Genomic DNA, 27,732 nt, shown 5'->3' on the forward strand with positions numbered 1-27,732 from the left:
TGCATGCACAGGGGGTGGGACTCAGTGTCCCCGGGTGTTACGGGTTTAACGAGGGGAGGGGAGAGGGAGTTTGTTGGTACAGAGGACTGGAGAGGGAACTTGGGACCCCGGCTGATGGCCTGGAGGATGGAGACCCCAGCGACTGGTGACCTGGTGACCCGGAGACCCAGCTCAGGAGTCACAGCCGGTTCTGGCCAGTGGTGGGACAACGGGCTGCGGGGAGAGGACCCCGGTGACCTGACCAGCCGGTTCCAGCCAGAGGAGGCTGAGAGGAGAGGAGAGGAGACCCAGACCTTCCTGTTTACGACCTTGTTTACCTGGAGAGAAGCCAACGGACAGAGGGGGCTTGGGGCCGGGATATCGGAGGCCCAGCTGGGAAGCAGGGGGGCTCGGGGCTGGCGAGGGGAAGCAGGCAGAGCCCCCCTGGCTGCAGGGGGACTGAGATGTGCCCGGGGGGTCCAGAGCGCGTGGACTCTCCGAGGGGGCCCACGGCAGAGACAGACGTGCTGGGGCTCAGAGAGGTGCGGCTCCAGCAGGTGGAGGGGCCTGACCCCGGGAGAGAGGGGCCCCCCGAGAAGGGCTGTGGCACTGAAAGGGGCACCCCCCCCCGGACCGCACGGGGCCACGGGTGGGCACGATCTGTGAGGCCGTGACACAAGGGGCCAGGGAAAAGAGCCGGTCCCTGCTGCGGGTCCGCTCCTGCCTGCCTGGCCCCTGGCTGGAGGAGAGGCCTGGCTAGCAGGTGGGGATGCCCTGGGTTAACTCTTTCCATTCCAGGGCCCTCGGAGGCACCCGCTCCTGGCTGTGGCTGAGCAGCTAGGCTGTGTCAGGGGCACGTGAGTGTGATCCAGGCGCAGCCTCGGCCCTCTCCCACCAGGGCCAGGGATTCCTTTGCCATGAGCAGGTAAATCCCTCCCGGCTGCCGCTGCACTGACAGAGGCCAGTTCCCTGCTAGATAACCAGGGAGCTGGGTTAACCCCTCGCAGCCCAGCCCTCCCCACTACCCTGGCAGTATGTGTGCCTACTCCAGTAGGAAGGGTGTGGGGCACCTGGGAGGAAGGGGTGTGCTCGTGTGTGTGAGCAGGTGTGCATACGTGTGTGATGTGCAGTAAGAAAAAAGTGTGAGGCGTGGGGGGTGCAGTGTGTGCAGATCAGGGTGTGCGGTGGGGGAGTGGTGTGTGTGTGCATGCACAGGGCAGGGCAGTGTGCGTAGTGTGTGGGCGTGTGGGACAAGGTGTGCGTGTGCAAAGGGTGGGGTTTGCAGTGTGTGGGGGTGTGGTGTGGGAGTGTGTGTGTGTGCAGGGTGTGCGTGGGGGTAGGCTGTGCATGTGGGAGGTCCACGGGGTGGAGTGTGTGCCTGCGGTGTGTCTATGTGCATGGAGCGGTGTGGGTGTGGGGTGCAGTGTGTGCATGTGGTGGGGTGTGTGTGATTTCAGGGTAGGATTGTGTTGTTCAGTGTCTGTGCAGGGCAGGGTATGCAGTGTGCATGTATGCACAGGGCTGTATGTGTAGGGCAGTGTGCAGTGTGTGTGTGCTGGGCAGGGCACAGCGGGTTGTGCAGTGTGTGCGTGCGTGCACAGGATAAAGGGTCAGGGCCGGCTCTACAGTTTTCGCCGCCCCAAGCAGCGCGCCGGGGGGAGTCCGTGTGCCCTTAGGGCGGCAGGCGCGTTTCCGCAGGGGCGGCAATACGGCAGCAGCTTCTATGTTTAGCTGAAGCGGCCCCGGACAGCTAAACATAGAAGCTGCTGCCGAATTGCCACTGCCGCGGAAACGCGCCTGCCGCCCTAAGGGCACATGGTCTGCCCCCGCCCTCCGCGGCGGCAATTCGGCGCGCTGCTTGGGGGCAAAACAACAGGGACTGCTGCCCCTTGCAGAATGCCGCCCCGAGCACCAGCTTGAAATGCTGGGGCCTGGCGCCGGCCCTGTAAAGGGTGCAGGGGATGGTATGTAATATATGTGGTAGGGCAGGGCAGGGCAGGATGTGCAGTGTGTGTGCACAGGGTGAGGTGTGTGCATGGGAAGGAGGGTATGTGCAGTGTGTGTGGGGGCACAGAGGTGTGCAGTGTGTGTGCACAGGGTGTGTGGAGTGTGTGCACAGGGTGGGGGTATGTAAAGGGCAGTGTGTGCACGGGGCTGGGGATGTGCAGTGTGTGTGCACAGGGTGGTGTGTGCACATGGGTGTGTGCAGTGTATGTGTGCACAGGGCTATGTGCGCACAGTGATGTGCAGTGTGTGTGTGCACAGGGCTTGCAGGATGTGTGCATGGAGTGGGGGGGGTTCGGGGTGTGTGTGCACGGGGTGGGGGGTGCAGTGTGTGTGCACTGGGCTGTGCGGTGTGTGTATGCATGGGGTGGGGGGGTGCAGGGTGTGTGTGTGCACAGGGTGGGGGGTGCAATATGTGCACGGAGGTGGGGGGTGCAGTGTGTGTGCATGGGGGTGTGTGGTGGGGGTGTGCACTGGGCTTTGCAGTGTGTGTGTGTGCATGGGGCTGTGCGGTGTGTGCACGGGGTGGGGGGGTGCAGTGTGTGTGTTCACGGGGTGGCGGTGCAGTGTGTGTGTGTGTGTGCACAGGGCTGTGCAGTGTGTGCACGGGGCTGTGCGGGGTGTGCACAGGGCAGGGGGGTGCAGTGTGTGTGCACAGAGCTGTGCGGTGTGTGTGTGCGCATGGGGCTGTGTGGTGTGTGCACGGGGCGGGGGCTGCAGTGTGTGTGCACGGGGCTGTGAGGTGTGTGTGTGCACGGGGCTGTGCGGTATGTGCACGGGGCGGGGGTGCAGTGTGTGTGCACAGAGCTGTGAGGGGGGTGTGTGCACGGGGCTGTGCGGTATGTGAACGGAGGGGGGTGCAGTGTGTGTGCACAGAGCTGTGAGGTGTGTGTGTGTGCACGGGGCTGTGAGGTGTGTGTGTGCATGGGGCTGTGCGGTGGGTGCACGGGGCGGGGGGTGCAGTGTGTGTGCACCAAGGCTGGCTTTAGGCCTATTCCACCAATTCCCCCGAATCGGGCCCCGCGCCTAAGAGGGCCCCGCGCCCAGTGAGAATCCCTTCCCTTGCTAGAGGCGCCTTTTTAATTTTTACTCACCTGGCGGCACTCCAGGTCTTCGGCGGCACTTCGGAGGTGGGTCCTTCACTCGCTCCGGGTCTTTGGCGTCACTATGGCAGTGGGTCCTTCAGTGCCGCTGAAGACCCGGAGCGAGTGAAGGACCCGCTGCGGAAGCACCGCCGAAGACTCGGAGAAACGCCCGGTAAGTACACGCCTCACGTGTTCTTTTACATGTGTGGGGGGGTTTTTTGTTGTTGTTTTTTTAGTCATCCCTGCTGGGGCCCCATCAAAACTGTTCAAATTGGGCCCCGCACTTCCTAAAGCCGGCCCTGGTGTGCACGGGGCGGGGGGTGCAGTGTGTGTGCATGGGGCTGTGAGGTGTGTGTGTGCACGGGGCTGTGCAGTGTGTGCACGGGGCGGGGGGGTGCACGGGGCTGTGTGGTGTGTGCACGGGGCGGGGGAGTGCAGTGTGTGTGCACAGAGCTGTGAGGTGTGTGTGTGCACGGGGCTGTGCGATGTGTGCACGGGGCGGGGGGGGTGCAGTGTGTGTGCACGGGACTGTGCGGTGTGTGTGTGTGTGCACAGAGCTGTGTGTGTGCACGGGGCTGTGTGGTGTGTGCACGGGGCGGGGGGGTGCAGTGTGTGTGCACAGAGCTGTGCGGTGTGTGTGTCCACGGGGCTGTGTGGTGTGTGTGTGTGCACAGAGCTGTGTGTGTGCATGGGGCTGTGCGGTGTGTGCACGGGGTGGGGGGGTGCAGTGTGTGTGCACAGAGCTGTGAGGTGTGTGTGTGCACGGGGCTGTGCAGCGTGTGCACGGGGTGGGGGGGTGCAGTGTGTGTGCACAGAGGTGTGAGGTGTGTGTGCGTGGACGGGGCTGTGAGGTGTGTGTGTGCACGGGGCTGTGCAGTGTGTGCACGGGGCAGGGCGGTGCAGTGTGTGTGCACAGAGCTGTGAGGTGTGTGTGTCCACGGGGCTGTGTGGTGTGTGTGTGTGCACAGAGCTGTGTGTGTGCATGGGGCTGTGTGGTGTGTGCACGGGGTGGGGGGTGCAGTGTGTGTGCACAGAGCTGTGAGGTTTGTGTGTGCACGGGGCTGTGCAGCGTGGCACGGGGTGGGGGGGTGCAGTGTGTGTGCACAGAGGTGTGAGGTGTGTGTGCGTGGACGGGGCTGTGAGGTGTGTGTGTGCACGGGGCTGTGCAGTGTGTGCACGGGGCAGGGTGGTGCAGTGTGTGTGCACAGATCTGTGAGGTGTGTGTGTGCACGGGGCTGTGCGCTGGGTGCACGGGGCGGGGGGTGCAGTGTGTGTGCATAGATCTGTGAGGTGTGTGTGTCCACGGGGCTGTGTGGTGTGTGCACAGGGTGGGGGGTGCAGTGTGTGTGCACAGATCTGTGAGGTGTGTGTGTGCACGGGGCTGTGTGGTGTGTGCACAGGGTGGGGGGTGCAGTGTGTGTGCACAGAGCTGTGAGGTGTGTGTGTGTGTGCACGGGGCTGTGCGGTGTGTGCACAGGGTGGAGGTGCAGTGTGTGTGCACAGAGCTGTGCGGTGTGTGTGTGTGCACGGGGCTGTGAGGTGTGTGTGTGTGTGTGCACAGAGCTGAGCTGTGCGGTGTGTGTGTGTGCACAGAGCTGTGCGGTGTGTGTGTGTGCACGGGGCTGTGTGGTGTGTGCACGGGGTGGGGGGTGCAGTGTGTGTGCACAGAGCTGAGCTGTGCGGTGTGTGTGTGCACGGGGCTGAGGTGTGCGGTGTGTGTGTGCACGGGGCTGTGCGCTGGGTGCACGGGGTGGGGGTGCAGTGTGTGTGCACAGAGCTGTGCGGTGTGTGTGTGTGCACGGGGCTGTGAGGTGTGTGTGTGTGTGTGCACAGAGCTGAGCTGTGCGGTGTGTGTGTGTGCACAGAGCTGTGTGGTGTGTGTGTGTGCACGGGGCTGTGTGGTGTGTGCACGGGGCTGAGCTGTGCGGTGTGTGTGTGCACGGGGCTGAGCTGTGCGGTGTGTGTGTGCACGGGGGTGTGCGCTGGGTGCACGGGGTGGGGGTGCAGTGTGTGTGCACAGAGCTGTGCGGTGTGTGTGTGTGCACGGGGCTGTGTGGTGTGTGCACGGGGCGGGGGGTGCAGTGTGTGTGCACAGAGCTGAGCTGTGCGGTGTGTGTGTGCACGGGGCTGTGCGCTGGGTGCACGGGGTGGGGGTGCAGTGTGTGTGCACAGAGCTGTGCGGTGTGTGTGTGCACGGGGCTGTGTGGTGTGTGCACGGGGCGGGGGGGTGCAGTGTGTGTGCACAGAGCTGAGCTGTGCGGTGTGTGTGTGCACGGGGCTGTGTGGTGTGTGCACGGGGCGGGGGGGGTGCAGTGTGTGTGCACAGAGCTGTGCGGTGTGTGTGTGCACGGGGCGGGGGGGTGCAGTGTGTGTGCACAGAGCTGAGCTGTGCGGTGTGTGTGTGCACGGGGCTGTGCGCTGGGTGCACGGGGCGGGGCGCGCCGCGCCCCCAGCCCCGCGGGCTGAGCGGAGGAGGCAGAGCGGGGTCGGGGCGCTCGCAGCCAGACGCAGGCACCGGCACGGAGCGAGCGGCGGCGGCGCGGGAGGCGGAGGCTGGGCTGCTCCTCGCCGGCTGCAGCCCGGGGTCGCTGCGCGCGGAGGGCCCCTCCCGGGGCCCCGGCACACGGTGAGCGCGCGCTGGGACCGGGCTCTGCGGGGGCGCCGGCGGGGAGCGGCCGGGGGGTCCGGGGGGGCTCGGGTGAACCCACAGCCCGTTCTCGGTATTTCCTGCACGTTCAAGACAGTCATTGCAGGGGGGGGGGCGTGTGTGAGGGTGAGTGTGCACGCGAGTGTGTGTGCGCGCACAAGTGTGAGGGTGAGTGGAGTAGTGTGCGCACAAGCAAACGTCTGAGTGAGCCGATATGTGCGTGTAATAGTGAGAGAGGCTCGGGGGACAGCAGCCGAGGGGGGAGAGAGGAGAGGGGGAGACAACACACACTCAGCCACACACACACACACACACACACACACTCAGCCACACACACACACACACACACAGAGTCACAGTCGAACAGCCACAGAGTCGGTCGCTCACACAGACACGCTCACCGCCACAGTCACACACAGTCACACACACACACGTACAATCACAATCACGCAGAGAATCACAGACACACACACACACTCAGCCACACACACACACACACACACAGAGTCACAGTCGAACAGCCACACAGTCGGTCGCTCACACAGACACGCTCACCGCCACAGTCACACAGTAAGTCACACACAGTCACACACACACACGTACAATCACAGTCACGCAGAGAATCACAGACACGCGCGCACACACACACACACACACACACACACAGCTGGGCACCTCAGGCCTGGGGGGAGCCCAGGGCACCGTCTGCACAGAGCCAGCCTGGAGCTGCGGCTGGACCCGACCCCCGGCCTCCATTCCAGGGGCCGGGTCCCCTTGGGCGGGGCCGTGGGTCCGGGTGCGCAGCGCGCTCCCAGCTGGCCGGTTCGAGGCGCTCAGGATCCTCTCCCGTGGCCCGTGTCTTTGGAGCTCGCCAGGGGCAGCGCTGAGCGGGGAGCTGAGCCCGGGGGTCCCCCTTGACGTGGGGGGGAGCCAGAGGCAGTAGGGCAGGGGAGGGGAGCAGGGACAGGGCTCCCCGGCCACAGCTCCCCAGACACACCTTGGGAAAGTGTGTCACTGTGTGTGGGGGGGAGAGTGACACTGTGTGTGTCGGGGGCAACACCGTGTGTGTGGGTGACGCTCTGTGTAAGTGTGGGGTGACACTGTGTGACAGTGTGTATGTGTGGGGTGACACTGTGTGTGTGTGTGTGACACTTTGTGTGGGGAGGTGTGACACTGTGTGATGCTGTGTGGTGTCACCACCACTTTGTGACTGGGGGTGTTACACTGTGCTGTGTGTGTGTTACAGGGGGTGCACGGTGTGTGTGGTTTATGGGGTGTATGTGTGTGTTATGGGGCGGGTGTGACAGGGTGTTATTTTGTGGTGTGTGTTACAGGGGGTGTACTGTGTGTGTGGTTTACGGTGTGTGTGCGTGTGTGTTATGGGGAGGGTATGATGGGTGTTACGTTGTGTATGTGTGTTACGGAGGTGTGTGATGTGTGTGTGGTTTACGCTGTGTGTATGTGAACACTATAGGGTGGTGTGACTGGGAGATGTTACATTGTGTGTGTGTTATGGGGGGTGCGCTGTGTGTGTGGTTTACGGTGTGTGTGCGTGTATGTTGTGGGGCAGGTGTGATGGGGACGTTACACTGTGGTGTGTGTGTTACAGGGGATGTGCTATGTGTGGGTTATGGTTTGTGTGTGTGTGTGTTATGGGGTGGGTGTGACAGGGTGTTATGTTGTGGTGTGTGTGTGTTACAGGGGGTGCGCTCTGTGTGTAGTTTACGGTGTACGTGTGTTATGGGGCGGGTATGATGGGTGTTACGTGTGTGTGTTACGGGGAGTGTGCTGTGTGTGTGGTTTACAGTGTGTGTGTGCACGCTATAGGGTGGGTGTGATGGGGGAATGTTACATTGTGTGTGTGTTACAAGGGGCTGCTGTGTGTGTGGTTTAGGGTGTGTGTGCATGTGTTACAGGGCATGTGTGATGGGGTGTGCTGTGTGTCTGGTTGGGGGGGTGCGTGTGTGACGCGGTGTGCTGTGCATGTGGTTTAGGGGGGGTGTGTGTGTGTGTTATGGGGCATGTGTGACAGCGTGTGCTGTGCGTGTGGTTTAGGGGGTGTGTGCATGTGTGTTACAGGGCAGGTGTGATGGGGTATGCTGTGTGTGTGGTTTAGGGTGTGTGTGTGTGTGACAGGATGTGCTGTGTGTGTTGTTCACGGGGCATGTGTGTGTGTGGTTTAGGGGGTGTGTGCGTGTGTGTTACTTGGTGGGTGTGATGGGGTGTGCTGTATGTGTGGTTTAGGGGGTGTGTGCATGTGTGTTACAGGGCAGGTGTGACAGGGTGTGCTGTGTGTGTGGTTTAGGGAGTGTGTGCGTGTGTGACGGGGTGTGCTGTGTGTGTGGTTTAGGGGGCGTGTGCGTGTGTGTTACTTGGTGGGTGTGATGGGGTGTGCTGTATGTGTGGTTTAGGGTGTGTGTGCGTGTGTGATGGGGTGTGCTGTATGTGTGGTTTAGGGGGCGTGTGCGTGTGTGACGGGGTGTGCTGTGCGTGTGGTTTAGGGGATGTGTGTGTGTGTTATGGGGCATGTGTGACAGCGTGTGCTGTATGTGTGGTTTAGGGGTGTGTGCATGTGTGTTACAGGGCAGGTGTGACAGGGTGTGCTGTGTGTGTGGTTTAGGGAGTGTGTGCATGTGTGATGGGGTGTGCTGTGTGTGTGGTTTAGGGGGCGTGTGCGTGTGTGTTGGTGGGTGTGATGGGGTGTGCTGTATGTGTGGTTTAGGGTGTGTGCGTGTGTGACGGGGTGTGCTGTGTGTGTGGCTCAGGGGGCGTGTTTATTTACAAAGGGAAAAAGGTAGAGATAAGAGGTAGAATTGGTTAAATGGAATCAATTCCATACAGTGATGGCAAAGTTCTTAGTTCAGGCTTGCAGCAGTGCTGGAGTAAACTGCAGGTTCAAATCAAGTCTCTGGAACATCCCCCGCTGGGATGGGTCATTCAGTCCTTTGTTCAGAGCTTCAGCTTGTAGCAAAGTCCCTCCAGAGGTAAGAAGCAGGATTGAAGACCAGATGGAGATGGGGCATCAGCCTTATATAGGCTCTTCCAGGTGTAAGAACCTCTCTGTTCTTAGGGAAATTAACAGCAAAATGGAGTCTGGAGTCACATGGGCCAGTCCCTGCATACTTTGCTGAGTTACAAGGTGTATCTGCCTCCTCTCCATGGGTCAGTTGTGTAGCTGATGGTCCTTAATGGGCCATCACGCAGGCTGGGCAGAGCTAACACCAACTTGTCTGGGATGTTTCACAGAAACACAACACAAATTTGAAATACAGACAGTACAGAGCCAATACTTATAACTTCAACTACAAAATGACACATGCACCCAAACAGCATAATCCTAACCAGCAACCCATAGCCTGGTCTTAGACACCGTATATGACCCTCTTTACATAAGATTTGGTGCCACTACAGGACCTTGGTTGCAACCATGTTCTATATGGCCCCAGATTATATCAATAACGTCACAGCTGCTCCCCGAGCGCCGCTGGGCTCGGATTTCCTGCTCCCCCGGTTGGGGTGTGGACGCCGGCTGGAGCACCCTGTGTCTCGGGGCCTGGCTCTGGAGTTGATGCCAAAGGGCCGCGGCCCAGGGGTGTGGCCCTGACGTCTTGCACATCTGCCCCGATCTGGGGCCAAAGGCGGGTATGACGGGCACCTGTGCCCATATCTCCCAGGTGTGCTCCCACCCCCCCTGCTGGGTCCTGCTTCTCTCTTTGGGCCCCTGCCCTCACTTGGTTTCCCAGCAGCCCCTGGGGTTCTCCCCAGAGCACCGGACGCTGCTTCTTGAGGCCCTACTGGCCGTGATTTCCCCCGTCCTCGGCGTGGAGTCGCCAGGCCAGGGCGCGGGGGCAGCGGGCGGCCCGGGCCGGGCTCGTCTGGGAACTCTGGAGCCTGAGGGTCTGTCTGTGTCCCGCAGCCGCGGTGAGGCGTCTCCCCTGCATGTCACACAGCTGTGTCCCCCGAACGTGGCCGTGGAATCAGGCTCAGGCACTGCCCTGGAAGGAGCAGGCCACGGCGGCTGAGCTCACGGGGAGCCTGGGGTCCCCACAGCAGAGCGCGCTTTGTTCCTGGCCTGCTCTTGCTTCTTTTTCCTGGCCCTCTGGGGCCTACTCTCCCCCTGCGGGGTCACCGGCATGCACGCCTGTCGCACACTCTGCCTGCGCACAATGGCGCATGGAGCACGCCGTGTAACCGGCAGCATGTCAGAGGGGACCATCAATCAGGCCTTGGGGGATCTGGCCAGAGCAGGCGGACCCTGTCCCCTGCCTCTGACCTACCGCGTCCCAACCAAGCATCCCTCTGCTCTCCGCTGCCTCCCCAGCGTCCTCCCCGCACAGTGCCCTGCCCCAGCTGGGGAACTGGGCAGTTCGCCGCGGCAAGTCCTGGGCTGACAGGGCGCCAGGCGCCAGAACCGAGTGGGCTGCTCACGTGCTGCGGGGCAGAGCTGGACCCGACCCGGCTGGGCTGGCAGGACTGGTGTGCGGGCACGGCTGCCAGGCCAGTCTCCCTGCCCCTCTGCTTCTGATGCCACTCGCTGGCTGTAGCACAAGGAGGGGCAGGGATCCCATAGGGCAGCTGAGAGGGACTGGGGCTTGGGGGGGGTCCTGAGCGGCACAGGGAACGGCTGGTGTCTGGGGGGACTCTGTGGGGCACGGGGGGTGGCGTTCTCTGTGGGGCACTGTGGGGCTGGGTCTCCTCCCGCACTGTCCAATGTCAGGACTCCGGTTCCTGCCCGTGGGCTCCCGTCCCTGACTCTGGGGGGCAGTGTCTCGCAGGGCCGTGTCAGTGCCCGCGCCCCGCCCAGACGGGTTGCAGCCCAGCCTAGCGTCCCAGCAGGCTCTGTGCCCGGCGGGTACCTGCGGCCGGCTGGGATGGCAGGCTAACCGTCCCCGAGTCGCTGCCCGCTGGGGGGACGGGCTGCGCTGGGCCCTGTCATGTCCCATCTGTCCCCGCCGAGGCTCCGGGAGGCAGCTGCCGTCTGACAGCTCCTGATGGGACGCCGCTGAGACAGGCCCTGTCACAAAGATTGGGGCTGCCCCGCTGCGCGCTGATCCAGTCGGAGAGGAGAGCGTCAGCCTGGGCACGGTGCCAGGAGTGACCATTTCCCCCCGTGGGGCAGAGGCACCTGCAGACCCCCAGCCTGGCAGGCCCTAGACTGGGGAGAGTGAGGGAAACGGCCCCTCGTGGCTCTGTCGGGGCAGGTCTGCCCCTGCCCCCCCGATGGGGTCGCACATTGCATTGAGGGTTGAGCCCCTGGCCTTGTTCTCCATCTCGCTGCTGCTGTGTCCGGGGAGAGGCCGGCTCGGCTGGGCAGGGTCATGGAGGGAGGTCTCTGCGGGCGCCATCGCGCCATGCAGGGGTCTGGAGCCGCCTGCTGGTGGCTGGTGCTGATTTCTCTTCCTCTGCGCCCCCTGGCTGCGGGGTCGCTTGGGCACGGCTGGGGTTGGGGGAGGTACCGGCTGCGTTGGTGGGGAGGTCGGTTTTGGGGGATGAACGGCAGCCCCAAGGGGTCTGGTGCACCTGGCTCACCCCTTGCTGGGCGACACAGACACCAGAATGTGGAGACCCTAGAACTGCTGGGGCTGCAGCCTCCCTCTGAGGCTCGGCTCCATGGAGCTCCAGTGAGACCCACCAGTCGGGGACGGGTTCAGGGGGAGGGCGGTTACTGCCAGCAGGAGGCTGAGAGGGCTGGATGGCTGGAAGGCAGACACGTGTGTGCATACACCATGTACATGCGCAGACACGCCCACCACATGCATGCACACACATGCAGACATGCCCACTGTGTGCACGCGCGCACACAGACACGTGCACGGACCCACATGCAGACATGCCCACCACGTGCGCACACACACACACACACACACAGACACACTCACAATGTGCATGCACACACACGCAGACACGCTCACTGCGTGCACGCGCACACACGCAGACACGCCCACCACGTGCACACGCACACAGACACGTGCACGCACCCACACGCAGACACGCTCACCGCGTGCACGCATCCACACAGACACGCGCATGCACCCACATGCACACACAGCGTGAGCCGGCTCTGCTCAGAGATGCAGAGATGGTGCTGGCCTGGCTTTGGTTCCCACCGCTCTCTGTTGGCTGAGGTGAGCCGTCCCATCCCCCTGCATCCCGAGTGAGTTCAGGGCGCCCTGAGGGGGAGTAGCTGTTCTAGGCCTTGTCACAAACCTGTCAGCGCGCTTGGATCTGCTATTCCTGTCCCTCCCCACAGCGCTCTGCTCCCCCGAGTCCCAGTCGGCACCCCCCACACCTATCGCAGCCCTGAGCTCTCCACCCAGCTCTGCCAGTGCCCCCACACCCCACCTGCAGCCCACCAATGCACTTCATTGCTCTGCCTTTGCCGTCACCCTGGCTCTAGGCTTACCCCCGGCTGCTGTTCCACCGGCCTGGCCGGTTTATTTATGGATTTGCCAGATTTCTCTTTACGTGGGTGTAAAGATTTGCATTATTCTCACAATACACTGGGGCAGCGGATGGTGAAAGTTTCTGTGCCAGGCTAAAGATGCTGCGATGTTGCCGTTAAAAGCAAGAAATGTCTGGAAGCGGCAAAACCAAACGGGACATACGAATTCAGGGAATAGACTCGGGATTTTCTTTGGGGGGCGTTTACACATTCACGGATCTAGTTAAAACAGACCCGGGGCAGTTTGGGAAAGAGAATCTCTGAGCAGACGGACACAGCCAAAGCGCCTCGGGGAAGCAGCCAAGTCAGAGAATGACGTTCTCAGGCGGATCTCCGGGTGTTCTCCCTCCAGAGACACTAGAAGTGGCTGTTGAAGCGGGGAGGCTTGCGGCGTTGCCTTGTGGTTGGAGTTGCGGTGGGCTCGTCTCGGGGCGGATGCTGGTTTCTTTGCATTTCAGACGTGGTAATTGTAGCTGGCTCTGGTTCCTTTGGTTTCCTCCAGTGCAGGGCTGCCACAGAGGGGTACAGACCCTGGCTGGTGCGGGCAGGGTGCTCCCACCCCACACCCGTAGCTCGGCTGGAGACGCGGCTTCCTCTGTGCAGAGAACAGCACCTTGGTTTGCGTTTATTTCCTTGTGATTCTGCACTATCATGTGACAGACAAAAGGGGAGCGAACGCTGCTCCCTGGGGCTGAGAGCACAGAGCCCCTGGGCCCATCTGTCACCCACCTCCCAGCCGCTGGGCACGGGCCTAGGTGGAGAGGCCAGGGTGGGGGGCCCTGTTGCGTTCACGCTGCCTGGTCCCGCTAGGCCGATCCATCCTGAGCAGGACTGGGAGCGCCCGAGCGACACTGTTCTCCCAGGATGGCCGGAGCACCAAGCTTCCCCATCCCCCGGAAACCCAGTGAGTGCTGAACGCCCCAGGACGCGGCTTGCAGGGCCCTAGCGCCATAGGAGCCTGACTCAGCCGCACCAGAGTCTCTCCCACCCTGGGGCTGGGCTCCCCGCGCCCAGCTCCTGCCGTTCCATGGAGAGCCTCGCCATGTTTGGTCTCCCATAATCCCCAGTTCCCGGAGTCAGGGCATTCGTGAGACTCTCAGCTCCCGGTCTCCATTTCGGGGTCTGGGGCAAAGGGGAGACTCCGCGTTGCCCCTGGTTTCTGGGCGGGGGGGGTGGCAAGGCAGAGATTCATTAAAGTCAGCCCTGGAATTTAGGGCTTGAACCTGGGGGACTGGCAGGTGCCCAGGACATCAGGGCAGGTCCAGAGTTGCCCAGAGCTGCTGCAGTGCCCCCCTCTCTGGAGACCTGCAAGGGGCTGGGGGGAGCCCAGGAGTCAGTGTCCAGCGCCCGGCACATGGGTCGGCTGGGATAATGCCCACGCCCCCAGTGCCAGGGTGAGGGCACTACCCGGGGCTGGACTTTGACGGGTTCCGTGCGATGAAATGGGCTGGTGTGCGTGTGTGTGCGGGTGCGGGTGTGTGTGTGCGGGTGCGGGTGTGTGTGTGCGGGTGCGTGTGTGTGTGTGCGGGTGCGGGTGTGTGTGTGCGGGTGCGTGTGTGTGTGTGTGTGCGCACATGGACACACGCCCACCCTGCTGCCCTCGGCTCCGAGCTGTTCAAGGCTGCCCCAGCCTGCTGTTCAGGTGACCATATTTTCCCAAAGGGAAAATGGGAGACTTCACGTGCCTGGCCCGTGCCCCCCACCCCCGTGTGAGCCCCACCTCCCTGCTGCCCTCCTCTTCCCCCCGCAAATGGGACCAGCCCGAGGCCCCCTCTACCCCCCCCCCCCCCGCCCCACCTGCGCATGGCTGTCCCGGTCCAAGCCACACTCCTCCCCCCCCCCCCCCCCGCATGTTCCCCTGCACTCCGTGAGGGGTCACACCCATTTTTTGGTAACACTGGGCATTTGTCCCCTTTTCTCTTCCCAACTGATGATCAGCTGGCAAGAGAAAAGGGGGCAAATGCCCAATTTTGCCAAAAAGAAGTCGGGCCGGCCTGGACAGGGCTTAGAAAAGGGACTGTCCCAGCCAAAACGGGGTGTACGGTCACCCTATCCGCTGCGCTCTGCACCCGTTTGCAGAAGCCAGCCCCCTTCTCTGGTGAAGCAGCTGCTGTCGTTCCCTGGCTCCTGTGGGCCCCGCGCCCCAGCGCCAGGGGGCTGGTTGCCTGGTGGCCAGGCTCTCTCGCCCGCCTGTGGCTGTGGGCACAGATGCTCAGGGGAGAGGCAGGGCGGCTGCAGTCCCCCTGCTGTCTGTGTGTGGGGAGGGCCAGGCCATGGGGCAGGATGGGGGGAGGGAGGCGGGCGGGTTCCCTGCTGCTGGAAGGGTCTCTCTGCTGCAGGGGTGACAGAAACAGGGGAAGGGGGTGGGTGTTACACTGAACCCCTGCGGGGCCTTGGCTTCCTCTTAGCTCCTGCCCGGGGTGAGCTCATGTCACAGCCGCCCTTCCCTCCCCAGTGCTCGCCGGCCTTCCCCTCGGGCACCGGAGCCCTGCCGCAGAGCCTGGCACCGCCTCGGGGCAGGACGGGCGGTGGCTGCAGAGCTCAGGGGCAGGGAACGCGTCAGCGCGGGCTGTGTGCAGCGGGGTCGCCCTGCCGGTCCCGGGCTCCGCGAGAGACGAGCGAGAGGCGGCTGGGAGCTGCAGGGAGCTGCAGGTGGGCGCTTCCCCAGGGCGCTGCTCTCTCAGCCCAGGCTGGGGTTTGACCTGGAGTTGGTGGCGATGGGGAGGGGTCTGTTGGGTCATGGGGACCCCTCCTTCCCTTTCATTGTCCCCCCCCCCACACACACACCCACACCCAAGCTGTGCAGGACTCTCATCTGGCTCTAGCTGCGAAATGGGGCGGCTCTAGTTTGGATACCTGGCGGCAGCCCAGCCCCCCGCAGACTTGGAGCTGCTTGGCAGAGCTGGGTGAATGGCAGGCTCAGGGTGGCTGCCCGTGGAGCATGGTGATGGGCAGCACTTGTGGAGCTGCTAAGGAGGTGGCGGTGGGGCGCAGGAGACAGATCTTGGGGTTAGACCGAGGGGTAGGGGATAGGCTGGGAGGCCTGGAGCTGTGGGCTAGTGACGCTTGCAGCTGTGTTTCTGCTGAAAGCTGAATTTTTTATGTTCTGTAACATGCGCCTGCATCATCTGATCAGCCTGAAAATTGGTGGAGCAGCTCAGGGGCTGCCGGGGAGCTTGTGGTGCAAATTTAGGGTTGTTTGGTGAAGGAATTCCTAAGATGCAGCCTCCACGAGTGAAAATCTCCAACTTGACAATAATGCTTTGTTCGTAGATTCATAGCGGTTAAGGCCAGAAGGAGCATTGGATCCCCTACTCTGAGCTGCGTGTCACAGGCCGTCCCGTTGCATCCCGGTAGCTCTGCATTGAGCCTAACCACTCGTGTCGGGCTAACGCATCGTCCCAAAAGGCACAGTTTGGATTTCAAGCACTGAGGGGATGGAGAAACTACCTCTTCTGAACTTGAGTGGCTGCAGCTTCCAGCCGCTGGTTCTTGTTCTGCTGTTCTCCGCTAGCCTGCAGAGCCCACTGGGGCTGGGTCTCTTCTCCCTGGGACAAGACTCACGGACCATATCGTCAGCTCGCCTCTCAACCCTGTTTTATATCGAGCTCTGTCAGTCTCGCCCTGTCCTGCATTTTCTCCAGCCCACAACTCATTTTTGTGGCTCTTTTCTGCACCCTTTGCAATTTTTTAACGTTCTTTTAAAAATGTGCTGCTCCCCAGAACCGGACGCAGGATCCTGTATCGGCTTCCCCAGCGCCGGGTAGAGAGAGAAAATCCCCTGCCTGCTCCTCCTCATTGCTCCTGGGTACATATGTCCACGGTCCACGTTCGCCCTTTGGCCACAGCTTTGCTCTGGGGGCTCGTGTTGAGTTGTTTGTCCCCTAAATCCTCTTCAGAGTCTCTGCTCCCCAGCACCCCCCCCATACTGCGGTGTGGCCAGCAGGCCTTGGTCCTAGATGCATGCGTTTGCCTTTGGCTGTATTAAAACCCATTTTGTTTGAATGGGGCCAGCCTCTCAAGTGATCCAGCTTCACTCTGTGTGGCTGCCGTGTCCTTCTCATTCACACTCCGAGAACGTCTGGGTCGTCTGCACTTTGTATCAGCAGCGATTCTGGATTTCCTGCCAGGTCACCGATGCAGACGTTGAGCAGTGCCAGGCCTGTCTCTGTAGAATCCCCCCATTGGATGGTGAGTCTCCTTTGACAACCACTTTCTGAGATCTGTCAGTTAGCCAGGTCTGAATCCATTTAACATGCGCTCGATGGATCCTGTGCAGTGCTCATTGCGTGAGCAGGATGCCGTGCGGTGCTCAGCCACACGTCGGATGCATTACAGCTACACAGTCGCTTTTAGCGACCAAACTCGTCAGCTCGTCAGAAAATGAGATCAGGTTTGTTTGACAAGACCTGTTTTCCATAACACCACAGTGAATGGCAGGAAATAGATTAAGAACATAACATACGACCGGCCGCACTGGGTCAGACCAATGGTCCATCTTGCCCAGTGTCCTGTCTGCCGACAGTGGCCGGGGCCAGGTGCCCCAGAGGGAATGAACAGGACAGGCAAAGTGTTCCTATTTTTATTCTTTAGTAGTTGAATCCTGTAGCTGGTTTTCCAGGATTTTGCCTGGGATTGCCCGTGGGGTCCGTCTGCGCTGCCTGCGAGCGGCTGGCCGGTGCCCGCGGACTCAGGCTTGGGCTCTTCAGCTGCAGTGTGGATGTTTCGGCTCAGGCTGCAGCGTGGGGTCTAGGACCTTGCGCGGTGCGAGGGTCCCAGAGGCCAAGCCCAAAAGTCTGTAGTGCCATGAAACAGCCCCGCAGCCCAAGCCCATGAGCCCAAGTCCGCTGGCATGGGCCAGGCCCGGGGCTTTTACTGCAGTGTCGACGTTCCCATCGTTCCCCGTTGCCATTTCTGAATGATGGCCCCGGAGGAGCAGGCTTTGTTTTCTGGCTTTTCCCCAGGGTTACACGACGTATTGGAGATGAACAGCAGCGCAGCTAGAGCGTGACTCAGCGGGCAGGGTCCCTGTGAAACGCCTGTCCTGGCAGGGAGGGAGGGAGGGCTGGCTGGCTGGGAGCTCACCCAGGATCTGCCGTCTCTCTCGGGGCTGGGAAGGCCACTGTGCAGCTGCTGTCTGTAGCCAGTAGGTCACAGGCACACGCGGCTCCTGGCCGCGCCCCAGCTGTGCAGGTGGCTTCAGACCTGGAGAAACACGGGGCCCCAGAATGGTTGAGCTCAATGGGGGACTGAGGGGCGGGATGGCCAGGGGCCGTGCCGAGAGCGGGGGCCGTCTGTGGCACCGCACTCAGACCCGGGTGGCTGGTCAGTAAATGGGGGGGATGGGGCAGCTCTGCTGGGCGAGAGAGGGTTAACCTTGCCTCGATTCCCACCCCTGTGTCTGGTGGGCACACAGCCGATGTCTGAATGGCTTGGCAGAGCCCACCATGCCCCGGTGCCTCTCTTTACCAGCGGCCAGCACCCGCTGCTCCAGAGGACAGGGCAGGAATTCCCCACACACACACTCCCGTAGCAATGGTGGGACGATCTACCCCAGGGCAGGCCCCTCCTGAGCACTGGGCTTCTGCCTCCCGCCCCTGCCCAGGCGCTGGGGCTTTCAGTGCTGTCTATGGTGGTGCCTCAGGATGGCCTTGTTCTCTGTGAGTCCTGCAAGAATCAGCTGCAGGGAGATCTTGTGGCAGGGAGTCCCGCAGGTCAGTGGTGGGTTGGGTGGAAGAACATTTTCTACTCTCAATGGGCAATGGGGCGGGGACGCGCCGGGCCCGTGGCTGGGCCGGCTGCCGTGGGGCGGGGACGCGCCGGGCCCATGGCCGGGCCGGCCGCCGTGGGGCGGGGACTCGCCGGGCCCGTGGCCGGGCCAGCCGCTGTGGGGCGGGGACGCACCGGGCCCGTGGTCGGGCCGGCCGCCGTGGGGTGGGGACTCACCGGACCCGTGGCCGGGCCGGCCGCCGTGGGGCGGGGACGCGCCGGGCCTGTGGCGGGCCGGCCGCCGTGGAGTGGGGACGCGCCGGGCCCGTGGCCGGGCCGGCTGCCATGGGGTGGGGACGCGCCGGGCCCGTGGTCGGGCCAGCCGCCGTGGGGTGGAGACGCAATGGGGCAGTGGCCGGGCCGGCCGCCGTGGGGTGGGGACGCATTGTGCCTGTGGCCGGGCCGGCTGCCGTGGGGTGGAGACGCGCCGGGCCCGTGGTTGGGCCGGCCGCTGTGGGGTGGGGACGCGCCGGGCCCGTGGCCGGGCCGGCTGCCGTGGGGTGGGGACGCGCTGGGCCCGTGGTCGGGCCAGCCACCATGGGGTGGAGACGCAACGGGCCCGTGGCTGGTCCGGCCACCGTGGGGTGGGGATGCATTGTGCCTGTGGCCGGGCCGGCTGCCGTGGGGTGGGGACGCGCCGGGCCCGTGGTCGGGCCGGCTGCTGTGGGGTGGAGACGCGCCGGGCCTGTGGCCAGGCCGGCTGCTGTGGGGTGGAGACGCGCCGGGCCCGTGGTCGGGCCGGCCGCCGTGGGGTGGGGACGCGCCGGGCCCGTGGCCGGCCCGGCCGCCGTGGGGCGGGGACGCGTCGGGCCCGTGGCCGGCCCGGCCGCCGTGGGGCGGGGACGATCTGGGGTCCCTTGTTCCAGGCTCTCCGGCCTTTCCTGGCGTGACACTAACGCTCGACCTCCTGCCCCTTCTCCCCAGGCCTGTTCGCTCCTGCCCTGTGCCAACGTCCTCCCTGCTGCCGCTCGCTGAGACCGGGGCCATGTGGGCCCTGCTGGTGCTCCTGTTCCTGCTGCCACCGGGCTCCTCGGCCACTGGGGCCCTGGCTGAGATGCGTCAGACCCCGCCGCCTGCCGGAACCGGTGCCAGGGCCCAGCCCCCCTCTGCCGCCCAGGGAGCTCTGCCCAAGGCCCCTCTGACGGCCTCGGAGCTGCCGGCCCGGGGCGCGGACCCCCTGCTCTCCCTCAACTTGGGCCTGAACTTCAAGATCAAGGTGAAGAGCCAGGGCAGCTTCCGGCCGGCAGGTCCCAGCGCTGAGCCGGCCCTCGCAGACCTGCCCCCGGCTGAGATGGCGGAGCCGATCTCCTCTGCCAATTTCCTGACGCCCGGCGAGGCCCTGTCCGGCTCCTCCTCCGCTCCCGGCTCGGGGTGGCTAGTGACCGGCTCTGCGGACGAACCGTCGCCGGACGCTTCCCACAGCCCCGGGAGCTGGGGCGAGACCGCCGCAGACTGGGACGGCTCCCCGGTTCCCCGGTTCCGCAGCAGCCCCGGGGGCCGCCCGCCGAGCACCACCCCCTTCGAGTCGGAGTTCCTGGAGCCGGTGCCCACAGCCCGGCTCTCCTCGTTCCGGCCCGACGTGATGCTGCCAGCTGCCAGACAGCCCACCCCCGCCAGCTCCCCCCGGGGGCGCAGCCAGGGCCTGGAGTTCCACATCAACATTGACCTGACGGCGGGGCTGGACCAGGAGGTGGGCGCGCCCCCCACCCACATCCTGCCTGCCAGCGGGGGCAAGGGCCCGGGCACCCGGTGGAAGTTCCCGCTGCTCCCCAGCCTGAAGGCAGGGATCTCGGAGATCGCCAGCAAGCTGGGCACCTCCAGTGAGTACGGGGAGGGGCTCGGCTCTGCTCTGCTCCCCACACATCCCCGGTGCCCCAGCCCCTAGATGTGCGCTCGCACGAGGAGCCCGGGGCACGGTGCTCGCGCCACACAGACTAGTGTACTGGCAGTGTTGGGGCACTGTGATCATCTAGTCCGGCCCCCCACGCACCGCAGGGCAGTGGCCTGCCCCGAAACCTTTCCCGGAGCGGCACTTTGCGCAAAGCATCGCACCGGGCTTTTAAACCTAGCTGTGCAGGAGGGTCTGCGTGTGTGCGAGACTGTGTGTGCGTCTGTGACATTGTGACGTGTGTATCAGGTGCGTGTGAGCTGTGTGTGTGGGTCTGTGTGTGTGCATCTGTGACATTGTGCCATGTGTGTATCAGGTGCGTGTGAGCTGTGTGTGTGGGTCTGTGTGTGTGCAAGATTGTATGTGCGTGCATCTGTGACATTGTGCCATGTGTGTATCAGGTGCGTGTGAGCTGTGTGTGTGGGTCTGCATGTGTGCAAGGTTGTGCCATGTGTGAATCGGGGTGCGTGTGAGGTGTGTGGGGGCGTCTGCATGTGTGTGTCAGGTTGTGCTGGGTGTGTATTGGGGGTATATGTGAGCTATGCGTGGAGGTCTGCGTGTGTGCGAGGTTGTGTGTGCATCTGTGAGATTGTGCCATGTGTGTACCGGGGGGGCATGTGAACTGTGTGGGCAGGGTCATGCTGGGTGTGTATCAGGGGGCGTGAGGTGTGCGTGTGGGTCTGCAGGTGTGCGAGGTTGTGTGTGTGTGTATGGGGGGTTGCATGTGAGGTGTGCGTGTGGGTCTGCAGGTGTGCGAGGTTGTGTGTGTGTGTATGGGGGGTTGCATGTGAGGTGTGCGTGTGGGTCTGCAGGTGTGCGAGGCTGTGTGTGTGTATGGGGGGTTGCGTGTGAGGTGTGCGTGTGGGTCTGCAGGTGTGCGAGGTAGTGTGGTGCATACACGTGTGTGTGCACAGATATGATCTGTGCTCCTTGTGGCGGAACTGGCTGCAGCCGGCCCTTCCCCTGGGGGTCCGAGCACAGCAGCCCCTGCCCTGGGGAGCGATTTCATTCCATCTCTGTGCCGCAGAAGGGGCCGGATTAGCATCTGGGGGCTGACCCCAGAGCAGGCCCCCGTGGCCCAGCTGGGCCCTGTCTGCGGGCAGGGCAGCTCATCCCCCACGGCCCGTTCAGCCCCTGAAGGTGCCCGTGGCGCCATCAGCACCAGTCATGGAGAGGTTGCAGTGCAGCCGCCTGCCCCAGACCCATCTCAAGCAGGGCCACCAAACGGCCCCAGGCGGGAGCCCCGGGGCTAGCGTGGGAGTGGGGACCGCGGCCCGTCAGGCGCAGGGGGATGGAGCGCAAATCCTGGGGCCCAGATTCCTGACGGCCTCAGCGGGCAGCAGCCTCCGCAGCAGCTCTTGGCTGAGTCACTGGCTCCTGGCAGCCGTGGGCGCTCGCTCCACCAGCGGAGCCGAGCGCCCCGGAGCCCCAAGGCTGGAGCCAGTGCCCCCCCCACACTGAGCTGCCTGGCCACCAGCGGCCCCTGCCCAGAGTCAGGAGCCTGGACGCGTGTAGGGCTGTCACGGGGTCCCCGGGCGCTGCTCTGGAACTGCTCCCCACCAAGCCAGGCAGGACTCTGGGGAGCCTCCTCTCCCTCGGAGCAGCCTGTCTGCAGGGCAAGAAGCTCACACGGCTTCACCTCCTGGGTCTGACCTTGGAGCATTCAGCATCCTCTGCCCCTCCGTGCGCTTCCCACAGCGAGTCCGCCCAGGCGAGGTCCAGCCAGTAACACAGAGGTTTATTCGATTACAGGAACATGGTCTAAACCAGAGCTTGTAGGTACAGAGAACGGGACCCCTCAGCCGGGTCCATGGGGGAGGCACGATCCAGACACCCCCGTCTGCACTCACCCCTTGTCCCCAGCCAGCTCCAAACTGACTCCTGCTCCAGCCCCACCGCTCTGGGCTGTGTCTCTTTCCCGGGCCAGGAGGTGACCTGATCTCTTTGGTCTCCAACACCTTTAGCATCCCCTTGCAGGGGGAAGGGCCCCGGTCATTAGTTGCCAGGAGACAGAGTGTCGGCCATTTATGTGCACTGGCCCTTTGCTCTGCAACAGTCTCACCCCCTAGAGACTTAAGAAATGCATGGGGGAAACTGAGGCACCTACACAGTATTCAGAGGAAACATTAAGAACAGCCCCACTTCGTCACAGGCTGCCACCTTTCCAATCGCACAAAACCCAACACCCTAGCCCTGCCCCTTCCCCGAGGCCCCGCCCCCTGCTCACTACATCTCCCCTCCCTCAGTGGCTCGCTCTCCCTCCCCCTCACTCACTTACACTGGGCTGGGGTGCGGGCTCCAGGGTGAAGCCAGAAATGAGGGGTTCAGGGTGCAGGAGGAGGCTCCAGGCTGGGGCAGGGAGTTGAGGTGCGGGAGGGGGTGAGGGCTCTGGCTGGGGGTGCGGGCTCTAGGTGGGACTGGGGATAAGGGGTTTGGGATGCAGAAGAGAGTTACGGGCTTGGGCAGGAGGTTGGGGTGCAGGAGGGGGGGAGTGCTGAGCCAGTGCTTGGGGCGGGGGCAGCTCATGGAGGAGCCCTGTGGGATCCCCGCCTAGGAGCCAGACCTGCTGCTGGCCGCTTCCGGGGCACAGCACGGTGCCAGGGCACGTAGGGACCAGCCTGCCTTAGCCCTGCACCACCGCTGACTGGACCTTTACTGGCCTGGTCGGCAGCGCTGACCGGAGCCACCAGGGTCCCTTTTCGATCAGGTGTTCCGGTGGAAACCCGCAGAGCGGGGGTTGGGGTGGAGCCTGTGTACGTCCATTTTTGTCCTTTCCCTGCTCCATGGCCCCGTCCCGGAGGAGGGCACGGCCCCCGCACGGTGGGCGACTGAGAGATGCCATGGGCAGTGGCAGGGCCAGGCGGGACCCCCTCCAGGACTCGTGGGGGGCACCATGGGGGGGGGGGCATGGGACGGCCTGTGTGCCATGGCCTCTCTCCCAGACATGGGTCACACACGTCTGGGCTGAATTAGAGCCAGGCCTGTCTGCAACAGGCCCCGTAACCCCTCCCCTACCCGCTGGGCACCTGCTGCTGACGGCTCTGTCCCGAGCAGGCCCCCGAGCACCTGTGTGTGTGTGTGTCGGGGGGTCTCCGCCTCTTGCCAGAGTCAAGCCGTCCCCCTTTCCGTGTGCATGTGGGGGGTCCCTGCCCCCCCTGCTGACCAGGCCTGGCCTTTACTTTCTCCCTGCAGGTTTCTTTGGCCCTACGCTGCCCCCAGACTGGCACCAGGAGAGGAACAGCACAGGTGGCGTCTGGGAGCAGCCCCAAGACACCAGCCCCTCTCCACCCCGTGCCACGGAGCCAGGTGAGCCGCTGGGCTGACCCACCTGTCCTGTGGGGCTGGGGCAGGCCCTACGTGCCCTGGCACCGCGCTGCGCCCTGGAAGCAGCCAGCAGCAGATCTGGCTCCTAGGCGGGGATCCCACAGGGCTCCTCCACGAGCTGCCCCCATACCCCAGCCTTGATACACACCCCGGGACTTCCCAGTGCATGCCCGATACACATCCCAGTGCACCCCAATACACACCCCAGTGCACCCCCATACACCCTGATACACACCCCGGGACTTACCAGTGCATGCCCGATACACATCCCAGTGCACCCCAATACACACCCCAGTGCACCCCCATACACCCTGATACACACCCCGGGACTTACCAGTGCATGCCCGATACACACCCCAGTGCACCCCAATACACCCTGATACACACCCCGGGACTTACCAGTGCATGCCCGATACACACCCCAGTGCACCTCAATACACCCTGATACACACCCCAGTGCACCCCCGATACACACCCCAGTGCACCCCAATACACCCTGATACACACCCCGGGACTTACCAGTGCACCCCCGATACACACCCCAGTGCACCCCAATACACCCTGATACACACCCCGGGACTTACCAGTGCATGCCTGATACACACCCCAGTCCACCCCCAATACACACCCCAGTGCACCCCAATACACCCTGATACACACCCCGGGACTTACCAGTGCATGCCCGATGTGCACCCCAATACACCCTGATACACACCCCGGGAGTTACCAGTGCATGCCCGATACACACCCCAGTGCACCCCAATACACCCTGATACACACCCCAGTGCACCCCCGATACACCCTGATACACACCCCAGTGCACCTCAATACACACCCCAGTGCACCCCAATACACCCTGATACACACCCCGGGACTTACCAGTGCATGCCCGATACACACCCCAGTGCACCCCCAATACACACCCCAGTGCACCCTGATACACACACACTAATGCACCCCAGCCCCGATACACACCCCGGTACTTCCCCCGCCCCTGCTCTCTCTCGCTGTAGCGCGCCCAGGGCCTTGTCCTCCTGCCTGAGCCCACCGCACACGCCCTCGCGTGGCTCAGCCCCTCCCGGGGCACGGGCACGGTGCTGAGAGCAGGGGGTGCGAAGGGTTAACGGGAGGGGGCTGAGTGGCTTTGCACAGAGCTCGGTGATATCTCGGCATCTCCCCGACCACGACCACGGGGGAGGGGAGGTCAGACCTTTGCCCGGAGCCGGCTGGACAGGTCTGGGGGTGGGGGCTGGGGGGGCCTGCAGGGGCCTACGGCCAGTGGGGTGTTGCACAAGGCCCAGGTGCATGTGGGGATATTTTTCCTGCCTCTGTAGCCTGTGTGGGGTTCCCAGCAGTGCAGGGAGGGGCCGGTGGGGCAGGCCTGGGGTGCACTGGGGGGACGACTGGCTGGGGCACTGCTCCTGGCTGGGCTGGCCCGGGGTGCAGTGAGGGGGGGCTGGGCTGGGACACTGCTCCTGGCTGGGCTGGCCCGGGGTGCGGGGTGCAGTGAGGGGGGGCTGGGCTGGGCATTGCATACATTTCCATAGGTCATTTGGAAATATACTAATAGTCATTATTTGTATTGCAATCATACCCAAAGGTTTGTATCAGGGAACAGGGGCCGGAGAGAGGAATGCAGTTGGGTCTGCCCCACGCTGTGACCAGAGCCTCCTGATAAGCCGGCTCCTTTTGCCAGTTGCTGGAGATGCTGGTCTGACGAGGCCAGGGGGAGAACCCCGGAGTCCTGGCCAGCTCCCGGCCTGGGGGGCCGTCCCGACGTCTCAGAGCAGGGAGGGGCGGGGAGGGATTTGTGAGGGTCAGGCCGCCCTGCCAGCCCCGGGGCGGCTCCTGGCCGCACCCCCCTCGCTGCCAGCCCTTGGGGCGCTTTCCATGGCTGGATCTAGCAGCAGCAGGAACGTCGCTGGGGCCGGGCCTGGCCGGGCTGGGCTGGCTGGAACCGTTCTGCCCCTGGAGGGTTCTGCAGTGAAGTGTGGTCAGAGTGCGCAGAATATGCTCCCCATCCCCGTCCTGCTGCCCTCAGCCCCTCCTAGCCCCACTGTCTCCTTCAGCCCCCTGCCCCCACTGCACTCCCCCCGTCCCCTCTCCTGTTCCCCTGGGGCTCCCCGCTCTGTAACCCCCCACCGCCCGTTAGCCTGCGGCCGGTGGGGCCGGGACAGTGTCTGGCGCTAGCCGGGGGTGGGCTGCTGAGCTGTGCCCCGGAAGGTCACTCGGCTCCCTGCTGGCTCCCTGCGGAGGGTCGGGGCTGCCTGTCACATCCCACGGGGAGATGGAGCGAGAGCTGCCATCCCCTGCGTGCCCAGGCTGACGGGTGCCAGGCAGCATTAGCCTCCATCCGGCACGCTCCCTTCCAGGTGCAGGCAGGCGGGTGCCGCAGCGCCCCGGGCGCAGCGAGCAGAGAAATGCTTGGTGGCAGCCTGTCAGCCCAGGGAAGAGCCGCCTGCGTGGAGGTGACAGATGGATCTGGACAGGGGTGAGGACAGCAGCTCTGGCGGCGACAGTCACACCGTGTCCCTGGCTCAGCCTCCCGGGAAGGGCAGCGCAGCCAGGCAGAGACGACCTCCCACTGGTCAGGCATGGCGTGGGGAACCGTGCTGCCGCTGCTGCTTCCATCATCTCCTCCCTGGCACCGCCACCCTCTGAGTTCCAGCCCCCGCTGTCCCCAGCCTCGGGTGGGAGCAGCATTCCCGCTCCAGTGGGCTCTGCTCAGCCAGCCCTCTGCTAGCCGGCCCGGCCTCTGGGGCCCACAGGAGCCCCCAGCCGCGGGAAGGCAGCCTGTGCCTGGGTACCCATGGGCGATTCGGGATTGCTGCTCGCTGCAGGGAGCCACGTTCCACCCGCCACTCCCGTGCTCCGTGATGTCACAGGCGGCTGCTGGGCAACCCTGGAACCCGGGGCCGGGTTTGGAATCCCGCCGAGGAGTCACCCAGAGCAGCCGGGGAGAGATGGACGTCGCTGCCAAGCCCCACATCCCCCCCGCCATGGCCCTGTATGCCGAGAAGCACGGCGTCTTCCAGCTGATGCAAAGCATGGTGGAGGCCCTGCTCATCCACCAGCCCGAGGACCCCATCTCCTTCATGATCGACCACCTGAAGCAGGACAGCGACCACGTGCCCAGGGTGTTCGTGCTGGGCCCCCCGGCCGCCGGGAAAACCACCATTGCCATGTGGCTCTGCAAGCACCTCAACGCCTCGTACCTCAGCCAGCAGAAGCTGCTGTCCAACAAGACGCTGGTGCTGGCCAAGGAGGCGCAAAGCTACCAGCAGCGGCAGGAGCAGATCCCGGACGAGCTCTGGGTTGGCCTGCTCCAGGACCGCCTCTTGGACGTGGACTGCGTCAGGGAGGGCTGGGTCCTGGATGGGTTCCCCCAGACTCGCGAGCAGGCCTTGCTGCTGCAGACCTCCGGCATCGTGCCGCGGCACGTGGTGGCGCTTTACGCGCCGGACACCGTGCTGGTGGAGAGGAACCTAGGCAAGCGGCTGGACCCCGTCAGCGCGGAGGTGTACCATACCACCTTTGACTGGCCGACCGACCCCACGGTGGAGCAGCGCCTGGTGCAGCCCGACGGCTGCTCGGAGCAGGCCACAGCCAAGCGGTTGCTGGAGTATCACCGCAACATCCAGGGCATCTTCCAGTCCTACCGGGGGAACCTCCGGACCGTCAACGCCGACCAGCCCTGCGCTGACGTCTTCTCCCAGGTGCTGACGTTCGTGGAGAGCCAGCCCCGCTCGGCCGCCCCCTTCACCCCCCGGGTCCTGCTCTGTGGGCCCCCTGGCAGCGGAAAGAGCCTGCAGGCCGCCTTGCTGGCCCAGAAATACGGCCTGGTCAATGTGGGCTGCGGGCAGCTGCTGAAGGAGGCCGTGGCGGAGAAGTCGAAGATTGGGGAGCTCATCAAGCCATATTTCGAGAGCGGCTGCCCGGTGGCGGATAACCTGGTCCTGAAGGTGCTGCGGGAGCGGCTGGGCAAGCTGGACTGCGCGGCCTTCGGCTGGGTGCTGCACGGCTTCCCACGCGACGCGGACCAGGCCGAGCTGCTGAGGAACACCGGCTTCATCCCCAACCGGGTCTTCTTCCTCACCCTGCCCGTGGAGGCCATCCTGGAGCGGGTCTCTCAGCGGGCCACGGACCCCGTCACGGGCGAGCGCTACCACCACCTGTACAAGCCGGCCCCAAGCCTGGAGCTGCGCCGGCGCCTGCGGCAGAACCCCCAGGACGCGGCGGAGAAGCTGGAGCTGCGGGTGGATCTGTATGGCCGGCATGTCGCGGACCTGGAGGAGTTCTATGAGGATGCCGTCTACATCAACGCCGACCAAGACCCCTACACTGTCTTCGAGTCCATAGAGAGCTGCCTCACTCGGCCTCTGCCCCGCCACACCGTCTAGCACCTGCCGGGCAGGGAAATACAGAGTTTGCTTTCAGAATGGGATTCGGGGTCATCTTCTTTAACAGGGCCAGGTGTTCTGGGGGGCCCCTGGGCTCCCCTTAGCCCCCACCTCCCTGCCCAGCCCCCAGCCCAGCAAAATAACCAGGGTAAATATTGAATGGCTTCCCAGTGGTGCCAGTGTGGAGCCAGCAG

General features: G+C 63.8%; 3 protein-coding genes across 3 annotated transcripts in view; 2 read left to right on the forward strand and 1 right to left on the reverse strand.

The window, feature by feature from the left end:
- The first annotated feature begins 5,567 nt into the window (after window positions 1-5,567).
- The window catches only part of PRRT4 (proline rich transmembrane protein 4), a 31,459-nt gene continuing 9,294 nt past the window's right edge, over window positions 5,568-27,732 (forward strand). The window contains exons 1-3 of the mRNA XM_045019406.1: window positions 5,568-5,694; window positions 18,851-19,746; window positions 23,007-23,120. Of these exons, the coding sequence (XP_044875341.1) occupies window positions 18,912-19,746; window positions 23,007-23,120 (949 nt within the window). The 5' untranslated portion in view covers window positions 5,568-5,694; window positions 18,851-18,911. The remainder of the gene's footprint in view (window positions 5,695-18,850; window positions 19,747-23,006; window positions 23,121-27,732) is intronic.
- Window positions 17,909-18,913, reverse strand: LOC123378712 (basic proline-rich protein-like). The gene has a single exon (XM_045032824.1). The coding sequence runs from the start codon at window positions 18,911-18,913 to the stop codon at window positions 17,909-17,911; it is 1,005 nt and encodes a 334-aa protein (XP_044888759.1).
- Window positions 25,332-27,577, forward strand: LOC123371681 (adenylate kinase 8-like). The gene has a single exon (XM_045019505.1). The coding sequence runs from the start codon at window positions 25,733-25,735 to the stop codon at window positions 27,536-27,538; it is 1,806 nt and encodes a 601-aa protein (XP_044875440.1). The 5' UTR covers window positions 25,332-25,732; the 3' UTR covers window positions 27,539-27,577.

Source organism: Mauremys mutica, chromosome 1 (assembly GCF_020497125.1).
Source record: "Mauremys mutica isolate MM-2020 ecotype Southern chromosome 1, ASM2049712v1, whole genome shotgun sequence".
Classification (NCBI taxonomy): Eukaryota; Metazoa; Chordata; order Testudines; family Geoemydidae; genus Mauremys; species Mauremys mutica.

Coding starts and splice junctions, on each gene's coding strand:
- LOC123371681 (XM_045019505.1), top strand. CDS start 25,733: ATGGCGTGGGGAACCGTGCTGCCGCTGCTGCTTCCATCATCTCCTCCC.
- LOC123378712 (XM_045032824.1), bottom strand. CDS start 18,913: ATGGCCCCGGTCTCAGCGAGCGGCAGCAGGGAGGACGTTGGCACAGGG.